General features: G+C 37.8%; 1 protein-coding gene across 1 annotated transcript in view; it reads left to right on the top strand.

The window, feature by feature from the left end:
- The first annotated feature begins 8,310 nt into the window (after positions 1-8,310).
- The window catches only part of Tyr (tyrosinase), a 73,340-nt gene continuing 59,495 nt past the window's right edge, over positions 8,311-22,155 (top strand). The window contains exons 1-2 of the mRNA XM_006985679.3: positions 8,311-9,129; positions 20,823-21,039. Coding sequence (XP_006985741.1) covers positions 8,311-9,129; positions 20,823-21,039 — 1,036 coding nt within the window. The remainder of the gene's footprint in view (positions 9,130-20,822; positions 21,040-22,155) is intronic.

Below are 22,155 nucleotides of genomic sequence, written 5' to 3'. Positions count from 1 at the left end.
GAAATCCATGTGTTCAAGGATACAGCCAAGCATGGTGACTCACGCCTTTAATCTCAAAAAGAGAGCCTTTAATCCCAGGCAGTGATGGCAGAAAGAGAAAGATATATAAGGTGTGAGGACCAGAAACTAGAAGTATTTGGCTGGTTAAGCATTTTGCTGGTTAAGCTTTCAGGCTTTGGAGCAGCATTTCAGCTGAGATTCATTCTGGATGAGGACTCAGAGGCATCCAGTCTGAAGAAACAAGACCAGGTGAAGAATTGGCAAGGTGAGATAGCTGTGGTTTGTTCAGCATCTGATCTACCAGCATTCATTCACCCCAATAACTGGCCTCAGGTTTGATTTTATTAATAAGATTCTTTAAGATTCATGCTACAGACTTCTGCAAGTTGCCCTCTGACCTCCACACACATGCAATGGCTTCTACACACACATGTGCTCACAAACACACACACACACACACACACACACAAATACAAAATAAATTAAAAATGTAATATAATAAGAATTTTTCAAAAGCAAGGATGAAGAGAATTTTTAGGTACCCGTGGTGCTGACTTGGCCTAGCTGCCTTGAGAGGTATGCATCTTAAGTTTTTTGGGTTAGACTCCGTGGCTCCAGGGCACAATGTGCCTTCCAGTTTCCTGAGAGACTGATGCACTCCCTCAGACTGTGAAGAGCTCAGGCTGTTTTATGTTTCTCTGTATGTTCAGTTCCCTTAATAGTCAAGGAAGCATAAAGGCTTGACAGAACAGTTGACTTGGTCTTAAACATTAATCTTGTGTACACTGTGTGACTTGCAAACTGCACTGAATCCTGGCAACTACGACTGTATTGATCCTGGCAATGACCATTATAATCTGTTTCTGATAAAGGTACAAAAAGACTGATTGTTCTCAATAAAATTGTCACAGCCTCAGCTGTTCTGTGACCCCTCCAACCTGGGCTGATTTCATTCCTCCAGGTCATATCAGGGGACTTTGCCAGGTAAGTAAGTGCAGGCACTGACAAGAATGAAGTTCATGAAGGTATTTCATTTTCTTAAGCTACGAAAATATAATGTCATTTTTTAACAATCTGCAGAAGTGGACAAAAGAAGTATAATCACTTACATTTTCCAGATTTGGAAAATTACAATTGTACTGGTTATTTGCTGAAAGTCACACACAACAGAACAGCGACAAAACCAATTTGAACTAACTTAAGAACTACCAAGATAAATATTCTAAGCTGTTGTGGCACACCTTCAGCACTCAGGAGGCAGAGTCAAGCAGACCTCTGTGAGTTTCAGGCCAGCTTGTCTACAGAGTGAGTTCCAGGACAGCCAGGGCTACACAGAGAAGCCCTGCCTGGAAAATCCAAAATTCAAAGACAAACAAACAAACAAAGAAAAAGTAAACCCAAATAGCCACATTTTATCATAGGTCCATTTTCTGAAGTCAACCTTCTTATCTCTCTTTCTTCCTTCATTTCTTCTTTCCTTCTTTCATTTCTTTCTTCCTTCCTTCCTTCCTTTCTTTCTTTTTTCTTTTCCCTTCTTTTCTTTGCCTAGAATTTACCAATGACAAAAGTAAAGCAGAGAACAACTGTAGAAATGATCAGGTCAGGTAGGCAAGGAGAACATTGCTTTGCACTTTGACTGCATGAGCCCACTGGGCTCCTGTGGAAGGTTTTCTAGGATAATATAATGACTTCAGCACAGAAGAAAAACTCAACCCTGTCTTACTTTAGGAAGACATCCATTACTTTTCCAGAAGAAGGAACGGAGCTCAATTATATTTGTTTTAACATTTTTTATGCCCTTGTTAGCAGTAAAATTTTGATGAATATTCCAATTAAAGTTTTAGATGAAAAGGAGATTAAAAAGGTTTCCAGGGCCCCTTTTTAAATAGAGAAAAAATGTAGAAGAGGGAAAATGTCAAAGAGGCCCTCCCACACATCTTTCACTCAAATAATAATAATAATAATGAGAAGAAGAGGGAGGAGGAGGAGAAGGAGAAGAAGAAGAAGAAGGTGTAAACCAGAGCAATGTAGTACGGGGCATCATGTTTTGAGCTTAAATAAGAGCATTGTTATATTGCTAAACAGTAATAACACTGAAATTTATGTAGCATCTCTCTTAGGATCTACACAGCTTACTGGTATTGAGGGGAAACTTGCTTTCTGCTGGACAGCTTTTATAGACTGGAAAGTTCAATATAGGCTGCTGAGAGAAAAGGCATCGATGGGGTTACACAGCCAACAACCCTTTGAACTATAGGACCAACCTGCCAGGCAAAAATATGCTCCCTGGTACAACAGTGGCACACTGATATAGGGGAAATCAAGTACTTTCTGCTTGATTTGAGAACTGGTCCATAAGAGGTAATTTGTGCTTTTTACTGTGAACCCAGTTAAAAACCCATAACAGAGGAGGACTTGGGCCTTAAGGGGGATCTACTACTCTTGGTCAGTTAAATTCATATAACACAAAGCTGTCTTCTAAATGCTTAGGTTTGTGTCCCGAGATGTATGCTACTCTCATTCTCAATCAGAGAACCCTTAAATTGTCAAGAAAAAATTTAATAAAAGATTTTTAAAGTTTCTTTACACTCCAAATGTTTTACATTTAGGTCTGAGTGTCTATTTATTATCTAGGGTTCTCGAAAGTTTTGAGAGGTTTTGGTGGCTTATAGCAGCCATCCTACAATTCTATATCTCTTTACTTTCTCCTAGTTATTTTCTCTATTATGTGTCTTAAGTTGCAACTTTTGTCCTTGCAATATAATTTTACTTTTTGGTACTTACTGCAATTAAATTGCTATCAATCCATGGAATCAGCTCAATGACCAAAGGAATTTATTTGGGGATTAACTCACAAGACAGAAATAAGGGATTGTAGCAGGATCCCGGAAGAGTGAGTCAGGTTCTTTCTTCTCTATTGAGCTCTGCCCTGATTCATCCCAGCATCCAAAATCCATAAGGTAGAGAAGAGAGAGGGCATATGTGCATCCCAGGTCTTCAGGGTACCTGATGGCCACACCCCAGAGGCAGGTGCCTCAAGGTCATAGGCAGGTGTAACATCTACAGCTGCCTCACTATGGGCGGTGCTTCAGGGCATGGCTCAAACAGCTACCCGCTACAGGTGCTGCTATTGAAATATATAAGAACCACCCACATAATTATAATGTGTGCCTTAAGCAGGCTGAGAATTTGTGCATATGTGGTAGCATCAAGCATGTGATCAAGAATTTGATACATAGAAAATTAATGATCTGTGCCTCCTGGCTAATGTATAGATAGCTCAACTAAGACATACTAAGACATACAAGATCTAATTCATTTGGCTTTGTGGTGACCACATTTTTCCTAATCCTCCAATAGCCCATGAAGGTAAAAATTTAATGAAACTTCAGTGTATAGCATAACTGAGATATTTCATAAAAGACTACCTTCAGACTGAAGCAAGAAGTGATGTATACTCATGTTTTTCTAGATATTAACTCAGAACATAGTAAAATACTCAAAGATGGCCTTCAAAACAGTTACAAAAACATTTTGTTCAAGGCCAAGTATGAAAGAAAAGCATGAATACAATGAAATAAAATTGGCAAATAATACTATTATCATTGTGAAAGATAATATAGTAAAAATAAAATATTTAGATATGACTTCCACAACATGCTATTAATTTGCTCTTAAACACTGATTAACATCAATTGTCTTGAAAACAATGAGATATAGTATGTACCACACTAGGTTACTTTGAGTATTGAAATTTTAAAATTTTGTACATCCTTGTCCAAAGAAGTTATCAATCTTCTCTGTAGTATTGTAGAAAATGATTGTTGATTAAAATTCAGGTAAATACTAGCCCATTCCTCTCTTGTGTAGGCTTCTGTGGAGGAACGTCTATGACGGTCTCCTGTTCTCTCTACCTGTCTGTCTCTGTCTCTCTCTCTCTTGTCCCTGCTCCAAGACTGTCCTTAAGTGCTCCGCCTCCAATAAATCTTTTATATGAAATCTAAAGATTTCTGTGTGGTGTGATTTCTGTGGCATTCCTCGGCTCCAATCCTCCAAGGTGCTCCTGCTACAGAACGTTAACAAACATCCCACAGCCTGTAGCTCTGCACAGCTTCTCCTGCAGCAATGCCTTTGAATAGTGTTGGGTGGATAGAAACCATGCAAGTGAATAAGAAAGAATTCATTTTGAGAAGGAGAAAGAGAATGAGCTAATCCGTGAGTCCTGAGGAAGCATGACATGTCAGTGCAATTGCAAAATCTCCTGTCTTAGGGAGCAATATTTTAATTGGAGACTGAACAAGAGAGATTGCTGGGCAGAGAAGGGACCAATTATAGTATTTAAGTGTATCTCATAAAATACTTATCATCTAGCATTGTGCCCTGAAAAAGGCTTTCCAGTAATGAGAATTCAGTAATGATGAACATCACAAGCACCCAGCTTTAGTCATTAATAAAAACACTGAACGTGCATGAAATAATTAAATGTATGTCAGAACTTATATCGTGTCTGGTATATATTAGGTCATTTAAAGTGATGAAGAACCTCATGACAGAATTGGGCATACTAAGGTTGTGATAAACGGAACTGTTTAAACAAATCCTAATTATATTCTTACTCTCTTCCCCATTTTTTAGGCCTAAAATTTAGTAACTAAAAAAATCTTAACTAAAAATTTAAAATGTCTGACCAGAACATCAAATTCAGGGTCAACTATTTGTTCAACATTTTGCCACCTGAAATCTGTAAGATTTTAGGAACTGTAGGAGCTCTATAATTTATGGAATGAATTAGTGTGTCTAACCCCTAACTACAGAGAATTAATCACTGTAAACTTTTCCCTTTATCTGAATCTATGCATACAAGTATGTACAACTATAATGATCATTAACATATGTATTAAGAACTGCTAGATGGCTTAGGATACAAAGGCACTTGATATCAATCCTGAAGAGTTCAATCCCCAGGAGCCAAGAAATGACTCTCACAAGTTTTCTTCTGATTACCACTGAGTATCTGGCATGTATTGGTTCATGTACATACACAAACACACAGGCCCAAACTAGTTGTAATTTAAAAAAATACATATCATACCCAATAAAAATTCATTTCATTGTAAAAAAATAATATCATGTGGAATCATTAATAAATGTGAGACAATGATAAAATGAGAAAGACAGTCATTTCTGAAATATAAAAAAGTCATCTATAGCAATATAATGTCTATAAGAAACAATTCTTGAAAACAATAAAACATACAATTTTGCTAGAAAATTATATGATAGAATAGTCTGACATCACTTTAAGCCAATGATCTATTTTAAAAACAAAGAAAAGGAAAACCAGAAACTACAGTACTCAGGTATTTTGGAATGAGTGTTGTCTTACTTTGGTTTCTTGTTGTGATAAAAAAAAATACTGTAACAAAAGCAACTTAGAGAAGAAAAGTTTATCCTGGCTGATAGTTCAAGAGTACAGCCTGTCCATCTGTCCATCATGGTGGGGAAGTACAATTAGAAAGTACAGAGGAAGGAATGCATCCATACTCATCCTCAGCTTGTGTTCTCTAGTTTATAAAGTCCAGAATTCCATGTCTAGGGAATGGTCCTGCCCACAATTAAGATGTGTCTCCCCACACCAATAAGCATAATCAAGCTAATGCTCACAAGCCTGCCCAAAGGGCTATCTTCTAAGTAATTCTTAATTCCATCAAGTTGACAAAACCACCACATATAGCAAATGAAAAATGCCTGGAGACTTTTTAAATAAGAGCCAGGGAGACTGGGGCACATCTCTAACCTAGCACTAGGGAGGTAGAGGCAAGAAGTTCAGGGATTCAAGGCCAGGTTGGCAACATAGCTGGTTCGAGACAAGCCTGAGCATTTTTCATCTCCAAAATCATCACTTTGTTCCAACTAACATCATATATGCCCTTATTTACTTCATCACTCACCTGATAGTTATTTCTCTTTTCACTCTAATTCTCTCTTATCTCATCTCAGGGGCTTGTATATGAAAATGTCTTCCATTCCCATGGGAATACATTCAAACTGCTTCAACCCTTTTGCATGTCCATGTGGATACCTTACATTTCATCTCTATTACTTTGTGGCTGCAGGCACCTTAACAGTCCCCAGAAGTCTTGAGAGTGTTAAGCCACTTCCACTGAAAGCTTTGATTCAAGAACTCCTTCTATAAAAGTTTAGTCTCCTGTTACTCTACTCTTACTTCTAGGACTCTATCAGATGTCTCCTGAAATAGGATTTCTCCCAGAAAACTTCCCTCAACTCTATTAAAAATGAATAGACCCACCTACATTTTTCCTTATGGAAATTATTTTATGGAAACTTCAAAAAGTTGCTTAATTAAAAAAATATTTAAATATACATAGCTATAAATATCAAAATTAAACTGAGATTTTAAAAAAAGACATTCTTGACTGTTGTGAAAACTGTCCTATTATACTTGTTATAATATTCCAATATCCTCCTTACCAAATGCCCTAGAAATAATCAATAAGTACTTGCTGTGCATTTAATAAGTTCCCAGTTATAGCTAATGTAATATTGCATTAAGTCTGTCTTAGGGTATACAACAGTCAACCAGGATGGATAGGGCATTATCAAATTCTGTAACTTGAAGATACCTACAGAATGTACATTTAGAGACAAGGAAAAACTTGTACAAATGGATTTTGATATACAGAAACCAGTACTGGCAATAGGAGTACCATATAAGTAAGCTAGAGGAGACAGTGGACTACTTTGAAGAGGAACAAAGAGAAAGGGTTAATTTAAGGGACTCAAACCCTCTGAAGGAAATAGAGACAGCATACTTCATTTTAGTCAATCTTCTAAGCAAGCTCTACAAATTTTCAAAATAGACTTAGGAAAGCAAATGTAAAGTCCTTAGAAAGCATGGTGGGGACTTTCTAAGCAATTTTGTTGAGATGCCTGATAGCGGAACAAGTGAAAGAAAAGAGTTGTTAATTAAACAGAAGAAGCTGAATTCCACCTGCAACTAAATGGGAAAGAATTAGAAAAGGCCACATGTGGCTACAAGTAATACACAACAAAAACTCCCCAGGGTAATGGAGTCCTGTGTTAATCTCTTTCTGGCTCTAACAGAAGAAAAGCAAAAAAGGACTAAACCTCCTGAATGAGATCCTGTGAAAGCTTCCAGATCCCAGCAGGAGACAGTCTCCATGGAAACTTCCCTTTCCCTGCACCCACACACTGTTCCTTCTACCTGCAAAGGCTGTCCTGAATCTCAAGAGAATACTATGGAGGAGTCAACACTTCTTAAGTACTGCGATAAACCCTGGGGAGAAGCGAAGAAGCAGAGCAGACTGACATTCCAGCATCATCAGGAAAGTGGTGGTTTTCTCTAGATCTCCTCAGCTCCAGGGTTCAGACCAAATGGTTTCCTCAAAACTGCACTTCCTTCTCTTTGCTCCCTTAATTCAGAGGACTGCCCAGCTTTTAGTGTGAGGTAGCACTGGGAAGGGATGCTCACAGGAACATGTGTCACTTGACCATTCTCTTTCTTCTTCAGCTCGTGTAATAGTGCTCACTATTTAGTTCAAAACATCCAGTCAGTCCATTGCTAACTTCCAGAGTTTATGGGTGAAAGAATAAAATGGGGAGAGAGAGAGAGAGAGAGAGAGAGAGAGAGAGAGAGAGAGAGAGAGAGAGAGATTGAACTATAAAACTTCCCATATTGAAGCAATTCACGAAAGTAACAAAGTAAGCTACATTTGTAATAGTCAGAAAATGCGTCAAGATAATTAAGGAAAAGTCAGAGGCAAGTATTTTAGTCTGATTATTTTTAAAAAATAATAAACTCAGCAGTAGTCAGATATAAGCATTAATCTATGAGTTCTGAAGAAAATCTCTTTGCAAAGTGAGTTCTTTGAGTGTTGTTATCTACTTACTGTCCCTGAAAACAACAGCTTTGTTTTCACAATCCAGATGTTTCTTGATTTTTATTCACAGGAGACAATTTAGTCTTGATATAATTCCCATTTGCAAATTCCACTCGTTAATTTTGTATCAATTAGAATAAAATACCTTCCTTTGACTTAAATCTACCTCATTGTAGGCTCTGTACAAACTCCAAGGAAAAGTTAGTCATGTGCTTTCCAGAAGATCAAAGCTTAGGGTAAAGACTGAGAGCATTTGATGTAGGAAGGGGGAGTGGTCATATAGGTCTTAGTCAGGACATGTGATAGTCACTGTAGGAGTTGCTGAAAAAAGAAGTCTGTAACTCTCATTAACCCATTTAAGCAGATTGTGTACCATCTAAAGGGGAAAATGTTCCTGGCTATTTTGTATTGCCTTCTGTGGAGTTTCCAGATCTCTTCTGGCCACTTCCCTCGAGCCTGTGCCTCCTCGAAGAACTTGATGGCAAAAGAATGCTGTCCTCCATGGATGGGTGATGGGAGTCCCTGCGGCCAGCTTTCAGGCAGAGGTTCCTGCCAGGACATTCTTCTGTCCAATGCACCGTCTGGACCTCAGTTCCCCTTCAAAGGGGTGGATGATCGTGAATCCTGGCCCTCTGTGTTTTATAATAGAACCTGTCAGTGCTCTGGCAACTTCATGGGATTCAACTGCGGCAACTGTAAGTTTGGATTTGGGGGCCCCAACTGCACAGAGAAACGACTCTTAATTAGAAGAAATATCTATGATTTGAGTGTGGCAGAAAAGAATAAGTTCTTTGCTTACCTAACTTTAGCAAAACATACTATCAGCCCAGTCTATGTCATCCCCACAGCCACGTATGATCAAATGAACAATGGATCAACACCCATGTTTAATGATATCAACATCTATGACCTCTTTGTATGGATGCATTACTATGTGTCAAGAGACACTCTGCTTGGAGGTTCTGAAATCTGGAGGGATGTTGATTTTGCCCACGAAGCACCAGGTTTTCTGCCTTGGCACAGACTTTTCTTGCTACTGTGGGAACAAGAAATACAGGAACTAACAGGGGATGAGAACTTCACCATTCCATACTGGGATTGGAGGGATGCAGAAAACTGTGACATTTGTACAGATGAGTACTTGGGAGGTCGCCATCCTGAAAACCCTAATCTACTCAGCCCAGCATCCTTCTTCTCCTCCTGGCAGGTAAGGTGCACTTCACATGCAGAGTCAGAGAGGAATGGTACTCAGCAGCCACATCTTCATGCAGGTCTCTGTGAATATCTCTGCTGATGTCTCAGTGTAGAAAGTGTGCCTAACTAAAAGATTCTTATGCTTCTTGACATTTTATTTTTTTAGAACACTTCAAAAACACAATTAATGATTATTCATCTAATATCTAATAGTTTAATTAGATTTCTAATCTGCTCTGAACAAAGAATGCTTGGTTTGCCACTGTATTGCTAGCACCTAGGATGGTATCTGGCATAAACAGTAGGTCAGAGTTATTTAGGAATGGAGTAACCAAATTCTCTTAGTTCATGATTCTGAATAAAAAATTTAATATTACAATAAAACTAATAGGATATACTACTTAAAAATAAAAATTCCTGGTCCTAACCTGAACCAATTAACTAGAATCTTCAAGGGAGAGTACTGGCATAATTTACTAAGTATCAGTGATGACCTTTATTACAAGAATGCTTGACAAACACTGATTGGATACAAAATCTTCAGTTGTTTTATTTTAAAAAGAAACTAAAAGCTGTTGAGTATTTATAATATGTGAATCTCTATTGAAAGTATTTATATACATTACCTGATTTAATATGAACCTATCCTCCTTTTAAAGCCGTAAGATATACATAATTTGTTAAAATTATATAACAGAACTGTTTGTAAATAGCAAAGATGGTATTTGTTCATGGGTACAATGGCTATCTGACTAACCCCTTCATTTTCAGGGACAAGACTGACCTTTTGAAAGGATCTAGCTCTTCTAAACTTTTTCATTAGGATGAAGAAGAAATTAGCCTTCTTCCTACTTTACAAATGTTAGAAATAGAGTTAAGAGATAGCTAGTTTGAGATTAGATTCTCATTTCTCCTATTGTTTTTCTTCACTCGGCATTAGAGGCAAAAGGTAAGAAAGAAATGTTAAAGTGTTTTTCTTTAAATAAATGTAAGTGTGAGAGATTTTCCTTTCTTCTAAAATTTCCTACTTCACCTATTCTGACTACCAATTCAAACATGATAAAAAAAAAATACTGCACAGGCTGCCCCACACTTGAGAATTTTAAAATACAAATTCACTTTATCCCTGATGCTCACACACTTCCAAAATGGAGTCCCTTAAAGTGCCATTGTAAAATACAGCTGCTAATTCCTGGTGTCAATGATGCCAACTGTTTACTAAACCTAATGAGTACTTATATGGAGGGACTTCACTGAAAATTTGATTGCTGCACATTTTCAACTATTCTGCCCCAATCAATGAGCTTCAAACCCCTCCTCTAGCTTTCTACTCCTCTGGCTACTGCTTTAAGTCATGTCAGTCTTGGATGTGGGAGTCTTAGATATACAATACTTTGATTTACTACATAGCTTTACTTGATGCAGAAAGGCTGATGGATCATCTAAATTTTCAAAAGTTGTAATATACACACTGAGTTCAGTAAGGAGATATAAATTAATATTTAATTACATAAAGAGTCTACTTCTAGATGATACCTAGATTTAATGTTTCTAATCATGTTTTGAGTATTGAATTCATCTTATGATTATGGGCAATTATATAACTTTCTTAAAAACAAAACAAATAAAAATGTAAAACCACATAGATTGATCTGGCTTAGTAAGCCATGAACTGTAACTGCTACAATATTGTCTACAAACTTGTACTGCAATTATAGTTCTGCAGAGGAAAAGAGCTCTTTACATAGAATTAGAAAAGTCAAAGAATAAAATCACTGAAGAAAAACAAGCAAAATTAAAAATAAAAAGAATTAGCAAAACAAAACAATAAAAATTTTGCAAGCAAACAGCATTTTTTTTTTTTTTTTTTTTTTTTTTTGGTTTTTCGAGACAGGGTTTCTCTGTGTAGCTTTGCGCCTTTCCTGGAACTCACTTGGTAGCCCAGGCTGGCCTCGAACTCACAGAGATCCGACTGCCTCTGCCTCCCTGGGCAAACAGCATTTTAAAGATGAGGTCTAATACATAAATATTTGCTCTGTCTCCCTAAGCTGTGCACTGTCCAGAGATAAACAGTTGCAGACATGACAGATAAATTAATTCATGTTGTCTCTTTTCTTCATTTATACAATCTCTCTTGTTAGTATACTTTGAAAATGAGAGTTTTTCTCTCATTGCCCCTTTCCATTAGGAGAAGGAAGGGATAGAGGGCATGGAGGAGGGATATGGTCAAAATACATTATTATATGCTTCAATGAAAATGTCTTTTGAATCCCCTGTTTGGTGAATATGCACCAAAAAAAAAAAAAAAAGAAATATCACTTCAAAAGAAAACTGAATAGTGATTTAGAAGGGAAATCAAAGCAAATTAGGTTTGTTTGTGTCTGGAAAGATGGCTCAATTCCCAGCATCCGAATGGCAAGTTCCAACCATTCGTAACTCCGTTCCTAGGGCTCTGACATCCTTTTCTGGCTTCCATAGGTACCTGGTCCATACATGATGCAAGACATACATGCAGACAAGGCACCCACAGACATAAAATTTTAAATAAATAAATGAATGTTTATTTACTTTGCTTTAATTCAATCACTGTCAGATTTACAGTCATCTATGGTTTTTGTCATTGCTCTGTAGTTGCTTGAACATCAGTGATCTAACTACTTGCTGGAAACACAGAATTAATTGGTCTATTGTACAGCTCCAGTGTGCATTTTTTGTTTATTTGGAGACGAGATCCTACTGTATCCTTAGGCTAACCTGGAACTCACTTTACAGCCTAGTCGGCCCTCTAAAGCACAGTAATGCTCCTGCCTCAGCCTCCCAAGGGTGCTTGTACTTTTAAACCTCTTTATGTGGCTCTAATTTGCAGCCAGCACTATGATTCACAGATTTAATTAATATGGAGATTGTTTAGTTATCTCTTTACTTTCCTTTATGAAAACACTGTTTCTGTAATGAACACACCATTACTTTGAATGCTTTTGTCTAAATTAAACATTCAAATTAAAAACTAGACTGTTTTGTCTTAGATGAGATCAAATAGCTTCCAAGTTAAAATGAGCTCATTAATACCTTCCAAATTAGCTAGGCTGATAGCCCATTTCATATGGGCTTCTACTCCTTGCTTGACTTAAGATATCTTTTTACTTTACAAAAGGAGATGTTAGAGATTTGATAGTATTTTACCAGCCTGAGAGATCTTTTGTAGTATCTCACAGAGTACTCACATTTTATAAATAATAGGCTCGAAACAGTAGGAGAATTTGTGTAAAAAAAAAAAAAAAAAGAAAAGAAAAAACATCCAAGGACAGAACCCAAGTGGCTATGTCTCCATTTCTATTAAAGTAAACCATGTTGACTTATGTTAAATGCAGATCTAATAACAAACTAATTTATGGATGTATAATTTGAGAGGTGGTTATTTTTTTTCTGAAGTTCTCTGCAGTTGACCAGGTTTGATCCTAACACCCATAAGATGGCTCACAACTATCTAACTCCATTCCCAACCCCAGGAGATCTGACATCTTCTTCTGACCTCTATGGACACCAGGGACACACATGGTCCATGGACATGCATTAGGAAAAACACCCATACATACACATAAAAAGTAAAACTATTAAATTCCCATGCACCCAACCTGAGAAAGAAAGACACTTCTATTTATTTCAGATAGAATTGATTTCCTTCCCTTTGTTACACACTTTCTGCAGATTTATCTTACATCTTCTCTAATATTTCAGAACATGTGAATGATTTTTAAGCCTATCTCTGTCTACCACTGTCAGATTCTCCAAGGTAGAAACTATTTATAAATATATTTCTAACCATATATAGGGACCATGATATACAGACAGAATTTGTTTCATAAATACATGATAAATTAAAGAAAAAATGAAAATCAGAGAGAAATTGAATTCTTATTCTAGATGGATTTCTGAGATCTCAACTCATATTTTACAGTACTGAATTCTCAATGTGAAAGACATAAAGTGCCAACAGACAGCACTTGCTTAACATCTAAGATAAGGCATTTTGTACAGTGTTTTCTGGTCTACGTGTGAGTGTGTGTGTGTGTGTGTGTGTGTGTGTGTGTGTGTGTGTGTGTGTGTAAACGTGTACATAAAAATATATGGTATAGCTCATAATACATCTAAACATTATTTGAGATGAAAAAACTTACCTGACAAGCTTTCTTTGACAGGAGAAAAAACACAAAGTCAAATAATTAAGAATTAAGGTTAATTTTCTTAGAAATAAGGTTTAATGTGCAATCAATCTTTTCCTAGCTTGTTATTCATTCATTTGTATGATTATTTTCAAAAAAAAACATCTTCAAATAGAAGCATATCTGTCTCCATTAAAATAGTCAGTAAGTTTTAGAAAAAGGAAGGTACTCAATGACATTTACGTACAAAATTTCTGTGGTCAACACCATTAGATATAATGTTATGCAAACAAGAGAAGCGAACCTAAGAAGAAAAGGTGTGTCGAAGAGAGCTGTCCCAATGGATCTCAATGGAGAGGAAAACAGTTCCAGATGATAGATGTGAGTGAACTGCAGCCAGGGAATCCACTCAGCAGGTGGAAAGCATATCACATGGAAGCCACAGGGGGAAGAAAAACAAAGTCACATTTCAGCAGAAAGTCATGGGTTTAGGTAACCATGACAACAGCTCGGTGCAATAGCTGCTTCTCTTTTTTTCTTTATGAAAGATTTTGTGGAATGTCATATGGTTTAGTGTTTTCTTTTCTCTCTCTGTCTGTCTCTCTGTCTCTCTGTCTCTCTGTCTCTCTCTCTCTCTCTCTCTCTCTCTCTCTCTCTCTCTCTTTTTCAGGAAAAACTCAAATACCATAATAAAATCTTTGCTGCCGAAGGCTTTTAAGAGCACGTAGTTTATTGCTACTTCCTACAATTTAATAGAACACTATCATGTTTCATCTTCCATACTAATACACCTGTGTCTACTGTTTCCCTTTCTTTGCTTCTTTGGACTTGAATATTTGATTATACTGCCCTGAGCATATGCTACACATCATTGTGGTTGGAAGGAAAAAGAACCAAACTTTTACCAGACCAGCTGGGCTCAGTCCAACTTCTGCCATTTACCAAACTGCTAAACAAGCTGTTTAGAATTCACGACCTTTAGAATTCACATTTTTCAACAAGAAAATAAAGAGTGTTATTATCATATATGCTTGTTTTCTGTGCTAATGAGAGAACCAAATGTATTAGAATGCAATGTACTATACTGTGAAAGTAATTGTCCAATGACACACATAATCATAAATTTGTATAGACTTCTCTAACTTATCTACCGGACCCCTAGGAAGTTATTAAGATATTTTAGAGATATTGTTGTTCCTAAAAGATATGATAGCTCAATATAACATTACTTTAAACAATTTAAAATAATCAGTTCATGTAAAATTACTTGCTAAGACTTTGCCAGATTGTTCTAATTTCTTTTTTTTTTTTTTTTTTTTTTTTTTTTTTGGTTTTTTGAGACAGGGTTTCTCTTGTGTAGCTTTGCGCCTTTCCTGGAACTCACTTGGTAGCCCAGGCTGGCCTCGAACTCACAGAGATCCGCCTGCCTCTGCCTCCCGAGTGCTGGGATTAAAGGCGTGCGCCACCAACGCCTGGCTGATTGTTCTAATTTCAATGTGTGGGAAATACTGTGTTTTAAATGATACACCGGGATCAGTCATTATAATAATGAACATTCAACACTCATATACTTAGTGATAAAAATAATGTAGATGTCTAATTAATAGAATAAATGGTTTTAATCTAAAATAATTCAATTTTTGGCATTATTAGGGGTGAGGTAATCTGGGGGTAGAACCCAGGCCTTATAAATGCTAGTCAAGTACCCTAGGACTGAACTGCATGCCAGCCATAATTATTGAATCCCTTACACAGGTGCCAGAGAGTACTGCATCATGCCCTTTAAATATGCTGGACTACCTGATCCTGAATAAAGAGTCATTACATTCTCCATTTAAAAATGAAAAGCCTTGACAGAGTCTGGGTGACTTGTCTGAGGCTATGGGCTTACTAGAATCAATATTAGACCCTATATTTCTGAGCACAGTCTCCAGGACAAGTAACCACAATGCTAACAAATTCTCCATCCTTGTCCTTGCCTCTGAATCAAACATAAACAATTTGGAGTTAAGTTTTTTTACATTATTTCTGTAACCACAGTATCTTTCCTCTGAATTACTAATGCTTCCATCACCCAACCACTTAGTCACATAGCAGTTGGCATTCAGCAAAAATAGTTCCATCCAACCTCTCTAATTTAACTGAGTCTGCTGTAGGAGTCTTTTCTGCAAAAAGACCTTTTGGAAATATCCTGAGGATTATTAGTCAAAGAGGAATGAAATGACTTCCTCTGTGTCCCTGACGTGGTGTCTAGTCAATTGACATTGTAAAGACTTCTAAACTGCTATGTCCAGAGCAGAAGTTGGACTAGTTTTATGAAACCATTCAGGAGTCATTAATAGGAAAAAAATAAATGAAGTAGATAAATCTTTAGAATCAGCAATGCTGAATTTATAGATTTTCAAATACCTTCATTTGTAAAGAAATGGTTATTTTAAGGATATATATAACTTAAAGATAATTTTAAAAAATATTTAGCACATTTAACATTATCCCTACCTTTCTCATAGAGTTTCAACATTCTGGATTTTGAATTTTTGGATTGGGATTCTCAAGCTGCATAAGCAAAGAGACAGTGTGGCCGCAGCAGCGGGATGACATAGGATGAAAGCATATGGGGAACACTAGCCAGGTTAAAGACAGGTTTTGGAGGGTTGAATTAAAAATAATGTTTGACAGAGTCAACGTGAAAGAAAATGGAGGGTAACATACAAAAGGGAATCCATTGCTTCCTGGCTTTAACAGCAGGCTGGTTGATATGAAAGTACAGAGAAAGGAATTTTTTTATGTAAATAATATATTTGCAATGTATGAAAACAATGTTTGAATTTTAAGTATGTATATATTTAGAAAATGAGAATTTTCATTAATGTAATTGGTGGGTAACGCCATCAAACTCACCCATACATATGGCCGAAGAATATAAATGGAAACATAGAATGTATAGAGCTGAGTTCTACATCAAGCACAGATTTATGGCTATACTGGTTAGTTTTTGTTAACATTACACAGACTTTGACATACCTGAGAAGAGGGATCTCAATTAAGTACATGCTTTCCAACAGATCAGCATGTTGGTTTCCTAACAGAGAACTTTCTTGATTCCTGGTTGATGTGGAAAGAGCCAAGGCACTCTGGGTAGTCCCATCTTTGGCGAGTAGGCCTGGGCTGTAAAAGAAGGATAATTGAGCAAGTCACAGCAAGTTGAAGGAAGCAAGCCAGTAAGCAACATTCCTCCATTGTCTCTGCTACATTTCCTGCCCCCAGTTTTATATTATGGTCTTTCCCTATGATAGATGTTACCTTGTGCTTCAAATAAACCCTTTCTGTCTAATTTGGCTTTAGTCATTTTGTATCACAGCAACAAGATGCAAACCAGGACAATGAGCAGCGCACAGTGCTCAGAAATGGACCTACATTTTGAAGATTAATTAACTTGTAATTTCTACCTTGAAATTCTGAATAATTTTTGCTGTGAATTTGTGTTTCACAGTGAAGCCATAAAGACATGAAATATACTATAGGAGCTCAAAGTGATTTTACTCTTGTGGTATCCTATTTTCTGTGGGGAAATATCTTTTCCTTTCTGGGATGTTGGATGTAATTCCCTACCCTGTAGCTCCAGCCCCCTCTAGTCCAAAGTCTTTGGGGGCTACTGGCCAGAACATCAAGAGCCACCTATCATTGTCATTCTGGTTGAGGAGAATTTGGGAAAAATGAAGGCCCTGAATATTTTGTTACAAGTTGGAACAGATGTGTTTCAGTACTGACAGAATGATAACTAAATGGGCAGAAGATTAATTATCACAGGATAATTCTTACCAAAATTACTCCACAAACTCAAAGTGTGTCCTTCAAATTCATTTGCTGAAGCCATGCAACTAACTGCATTTTCAGATAGGACTTTGAAGGTAATTAAAGTTAAATGAAGGAAGAACTAAGACCACAATTTTAGGCATTTATCTTTATTGTAGCTGGCATTTACTAGCCTAATTTGTGTCCAGAAAGTTCCCAACTATACCTTGAACTATCGACAGTTGTAATTCATAAAATAGAGCCTTATTTCTTTTTTGTGACTTTGGGTGGCTTGTCAGTATTGACTCTGTCTCCCTGAAGTATTCCAAAGCAACCCTCTAGTCCAGTCTTTCTTTCTTCCCTCTAAGTACAATAATTAACCTTTCTTAATAATTTGTTTAATTTTATTTTATGTGCATTGGTGTGAAGGTGTCATATGCCCTGGAACCGGAGTTACAGACAGTTGTGAGCTGCCATGTGGGTGCTGGGAATTGAACCTGGGTCCTCTGGAAGAGCAAACAGTGCTCTTTACCACTGAGCTAGCTTTCCCGCCCACAATAATTAATCTTACAAGGGTCCCCCTGCTCAAATAAACAAGTTTCATCTCACAGTGTTGCATCTTGATTGCCACAATCATATACAAATTAGGTGACAAACTGGAACTTTGTTGTTCATTTTAACACAGAAGTGCTTTAAAATCGTTGGCTGTTGAACTCCTGTGCATGCGTTACAAATGCATAGAGAGGGAAAGAGGCAATGGCTCAGTGAGGAAAAAAAAACTTGCAATGCGAGCATCAGAACTGGAGATCAGACAACCTGCACCCTCTTAAATCCTGAGTGGGAGGAGTGGCTTCCTATCAGTATTGATTTGCAAAATGGAAATGTGAAATTGCCAGAGAAATCTTACTAGCCAAACCAACCAAATGAATGAGTGCTGTTTCAGAGAGAGAACACATCTTAATGTATGCCATGGTGAATTGTAGCTAGAGTTTTCCTGCCTTGCCCACAGTCAGGACAAATCTTTGTCACCCACCAGTCCCACAGCCGCTCAGACCCAACCAAGTAAACACAGAGACTTATATTGCATACAAACTGTGTGGCCGTGGCAGGCTTCTTGCTAACTGTTCTTATAGCTTAAATTAATCCATTTCCATAAATCTATATCTTGCCACGTGGCTGGTGGCTTACCGGCATCTTCACATGCTGCTGGTCATGGCGGCAACTGCAGTGTCTCTCCACCTCCGCCTTCCGCTTCCCAGAATTCTCCTCTCTCCTTGTCCCACCTACTTCCTGCCTGGCCACTGGCCAACCAGTGTTTTATTTATTGACCAATCAGAGCAATTTGACATACAGACTGTCCCACAGCACTTCCCCTTTCTTTTTTTTAAAAGGAAGGTTTTAACTTTTACACATCTCCAAAGTCAGCTTGGTATATTTGGGAATTTGGGCATAGCTTCTCTTACTACTTCCTGCTGGAGGGGGGCGCTGTATCTTATGGGGACACAAAGAAAATTTTAGGATCATGGAGTAGTCCTTGAGACCGTATCGTCTGAGCCAGTTGCCTTGAAACGATTCTGGATGTTGGATCATCTGGGCCATGGTGTCATCGGAGACCTTTCAGGTGGTCTTGGCTGGTCAAACCTGATGTATCTTAATCTGGAACAAATCCATAGCCTCTGGCTTTCTGTGGAAACAAAAGCAGAGCCTCCTTTCCAAAGCAACATATCCTTACATCCAAATTTTGAAGTTAAAGTACCTTTAAAATATACATTTTGGCATAACTCAACAGCTTTTGCAATCAAATATTTCTCTTCAGTTACGAATATCAAAGAGAACATAATCCAGATTCTCTGTGTGGTAGCCATCTTTATGTGGCTTATGTTTTATATTACCTTGAGCCTATTGCTTTAAACTGCAGCCTTCTAAGCCTGAAACGGCTCTGTGGCTGCTGGCTCCTCCCACTTCAGCTTCCCAACATGGCGGTGGTACATTTTCCGCCAGCTCTGGGAGCCATCGTGGGTCTGTGCTTTTATCCAAGCAGCGTGTAGCCCAGAAACCTCTTTTTGTTTTGTACTAGTAAAGACTAAATCCACCACGCAGCTTAATGTGCCACTTGCAGAGGCCTCATTCCCGCCATACTGCAGGTCAAGCACACACTCCAGGAACCCGCCAGGAACTCAAACCGGCAGCTGCTGCTCATTTGAGAGAGACAATTAGGAAGCTGTTTTTAGCTCCATTTTAGAATCTTTTCTCAGGTTTTAGGTAGAAACTTTGCCAAACACGTTGGGCGCCATTTGTAGCTAGAGTTTTCCTGCCTTGCCCACAGTCAGGACAAATCTTTGTCACCCACCAGTCCCACAGCCGCTCAGACCCAACCAAGTAAACACAGAGACTTATATTGCATACAAACTGTGTGGCCGTGGCAGGCTTCTTGCTAACTGTTCTTATAGCTTAAATTAATCCATTTCCATAAATCTATATCTTGCCACGTGGCTGGTGGCTTACCGGCATCTTCACATGCTGCTGGTCATGGCGGCAACTGCAGTGTCTCTCCACCTCCGCCTTCCGCTTCCCAGAATTCTCCTCTCTCCTTGTCCCACCTACTTCCTGCCTGGCCACTGGCCAACCAGTGTTTTATTTATTGACCAATCAGAGCAATTTGACATACAGACTGTCCCACAGCAGTGAATAACTGAGGAAGACACTCAACATCAACCTGTGGCCTCCACAGGCATACACAAACAGATATATGTGCATGTGCGCACACACACACACACACACACACACACACACACACACACACACACACTCACACACACATACACACACACCAACACACATGCAAGCACATACTTGTGCACATGCCACATATGTATATGCACACACAAATATAAGTAAATGAACAAATAACTGCTCAATGCCCAGTAAAGATGGAGCTGAAAAGCTTGATTTGTGTTGGAAGCACTGTCTTTTTATCTTCAAACTGTTACTTATCTTCTCTATCCTCAGTTTACTTGTTAATATGGTAAGTATTACCACGTGACTTAAATAAAATAGTGTTCATGCATCACGGCTCCTTAAAACCTTTCCTATAAAAATGTGAAGAATTATAATTTTAAAAATAATTGTCTGCCAGAGAGTAACACAGGTATTAGGAAAACTGCTGTGCTTTGAAAGTTTCCTATGAGCAAGACTATGTTGTATATCAAGCCAGACATTAAAAATGGATGTTATGACAAAAACAAAAAGCGTGAAGTGGCATGATTACCAGTATTTGCTATTACTGGTTATTTTTAGTAAATGTTTCTGTTGGGTGTTTACTATTTCTCATGTGATAGGATTTTGACTTCACATGGATCACTAACTGCCTTTGACTTCACATGGATCATGTGATAGGATTTTGACTTCACATGGATCACTAACCTGAGACTTCGTACCTCACATAGTGATTAACATATAGTAGAGGTTTCACACATCAATTGTATCTCAACTATTTACATAAAGTACTCATTTTGATCACAGTTTAGTGCATAAGACTTAGGAAGCCAAAGTCATCATGGTACATGCTAGATGTGGTACTACTAGATGTAGGACTACAACTCCACCATGGGTTTGACATTCCATCATTTGTCCTGCAAAATTCACTGCATCCTTTGACATTTTCATCTAATTGTTAGGACACTGAATGAGTAATTTCAACATCCCTTCCCTTCCCACTTGACTCATTTAACACGAAGTGTTTTCATAGATCATCTGTAGCCGATCAGAGGAGTATAATGGCCGTCAGGCTTTATGTGACGGGACACCTGAGGGACCACTGATTCGCAATCCTGGAAACCATGACAAAGCCAAAACCCCGAGGCTCCCATCTTCAGCAGATGTGGAATTTTGTCTGAGTTTGATCGAGTATGAAACTGGCTCCATGGATAGAACTGCCAATTTCAGCTTTAGAAACACAGTGGAAGGTAATATCCTTGTTTTCACTAATTATGATTTTTTTCTCCTTGTTTACTGTCTCTTCTCAGAGATTTTGGTATATTATATACCAAATACATGTATATTTAGAATTTATAATTTTGTTAGTTGTGTAATGTTATGCTTTGCATATACTCATACTGATAGTAAACCTAGGCAGCTTAGAACATCATACCTAATATTCCAGCAGTTAAGTGATACAAAAGCAAGTGTGTGTTCTACCCACCATAGGAAAAAGTGGGAACAATAGGCAATTTTCCACAAAGGAAATAGCTTTTATCTCAAGTTAATAAAAGAGATAGATTCTCTGAAGCAAAAAGTGAGTTACCATGACCCGAGAACATTGAATTAGATTCCTCCAATACTATTTTCTAACAGGGTAAGAGTTCTATGAAGCTTTACAGTAATAGAACAAAGAAAATAATGGGGAAACATCAGGTAGGCAACTTACAGAAGAACAGAGTTATCTAAGCTGTAGACACCAGATGTGATCTAACCCTATTCTTAGACTTTTCATTGTTCAAAAGTGGGAGTCTTTATATTATAAACTATTTACCCAATGATCACAAAGATGTTAGGTTCCACACAAGGAAAACAATGAATGACTATTAGTGGGCTAAAGACTGCCCAAGGTAGTTTGGTTCTGAACTTGCAACATTCCAACCTGTTCTGTCCATCAGACTTTGTAGTCCCATGAGACTACAAAGAATTTTCAAGAATTCTCATTCACAGAGCCAATAGTGAATGGAATGAAGGTGTTTCAACAAAGGTATGTTAGTACAAAGTGAAATCATTTCATGACTGAAGCTGTTTGTACTGTGGATTTAGAGATACAGAACTATGGAAAGACAGTGTTTTCTCATAATCTAAATGGGCTTCTTTCTCTTTGATTTAAAATACCTAGACACAGGCTTGAGAGATGGCTCAGAGGTTAAGAGCACGGCTTGCTCTTCCAAAGGTCCTGAGTTCAATTCCCAGCAACCACATGGTGGCTCACAACTATCTGTAATGAGATCTGGTGCTCTCTTCTGGCCTGCAGAGATACATGCAGACAGAACACTGTATACATAATAAATAAATAAATCTTTTAAAAAATTAAAGACATA

This window comes from Peromyscus maniculatus, chromosome 1 (genome assembly GCF_049852395.1).
Source record: "Peromyscus maniculatus bairdii isolate BWxNUB_F1_BW_parent chromosome 1, HU_Pman_BW_mat_3.1, whole genome shotgun sequence".
In the NCBI taxonomy this organism is placed as follows: domain Eukaryota; kingdom Metazoa; phylum Chordata; class Mammalia; order Rodentia; family Cricetidae; genus Peromyscus; species Peromyscus maniculatus.
Note: the sequence above shows the minus strand (reverse complement) of the source record. Positions and strands in the feature narration are given on the sequence as shown.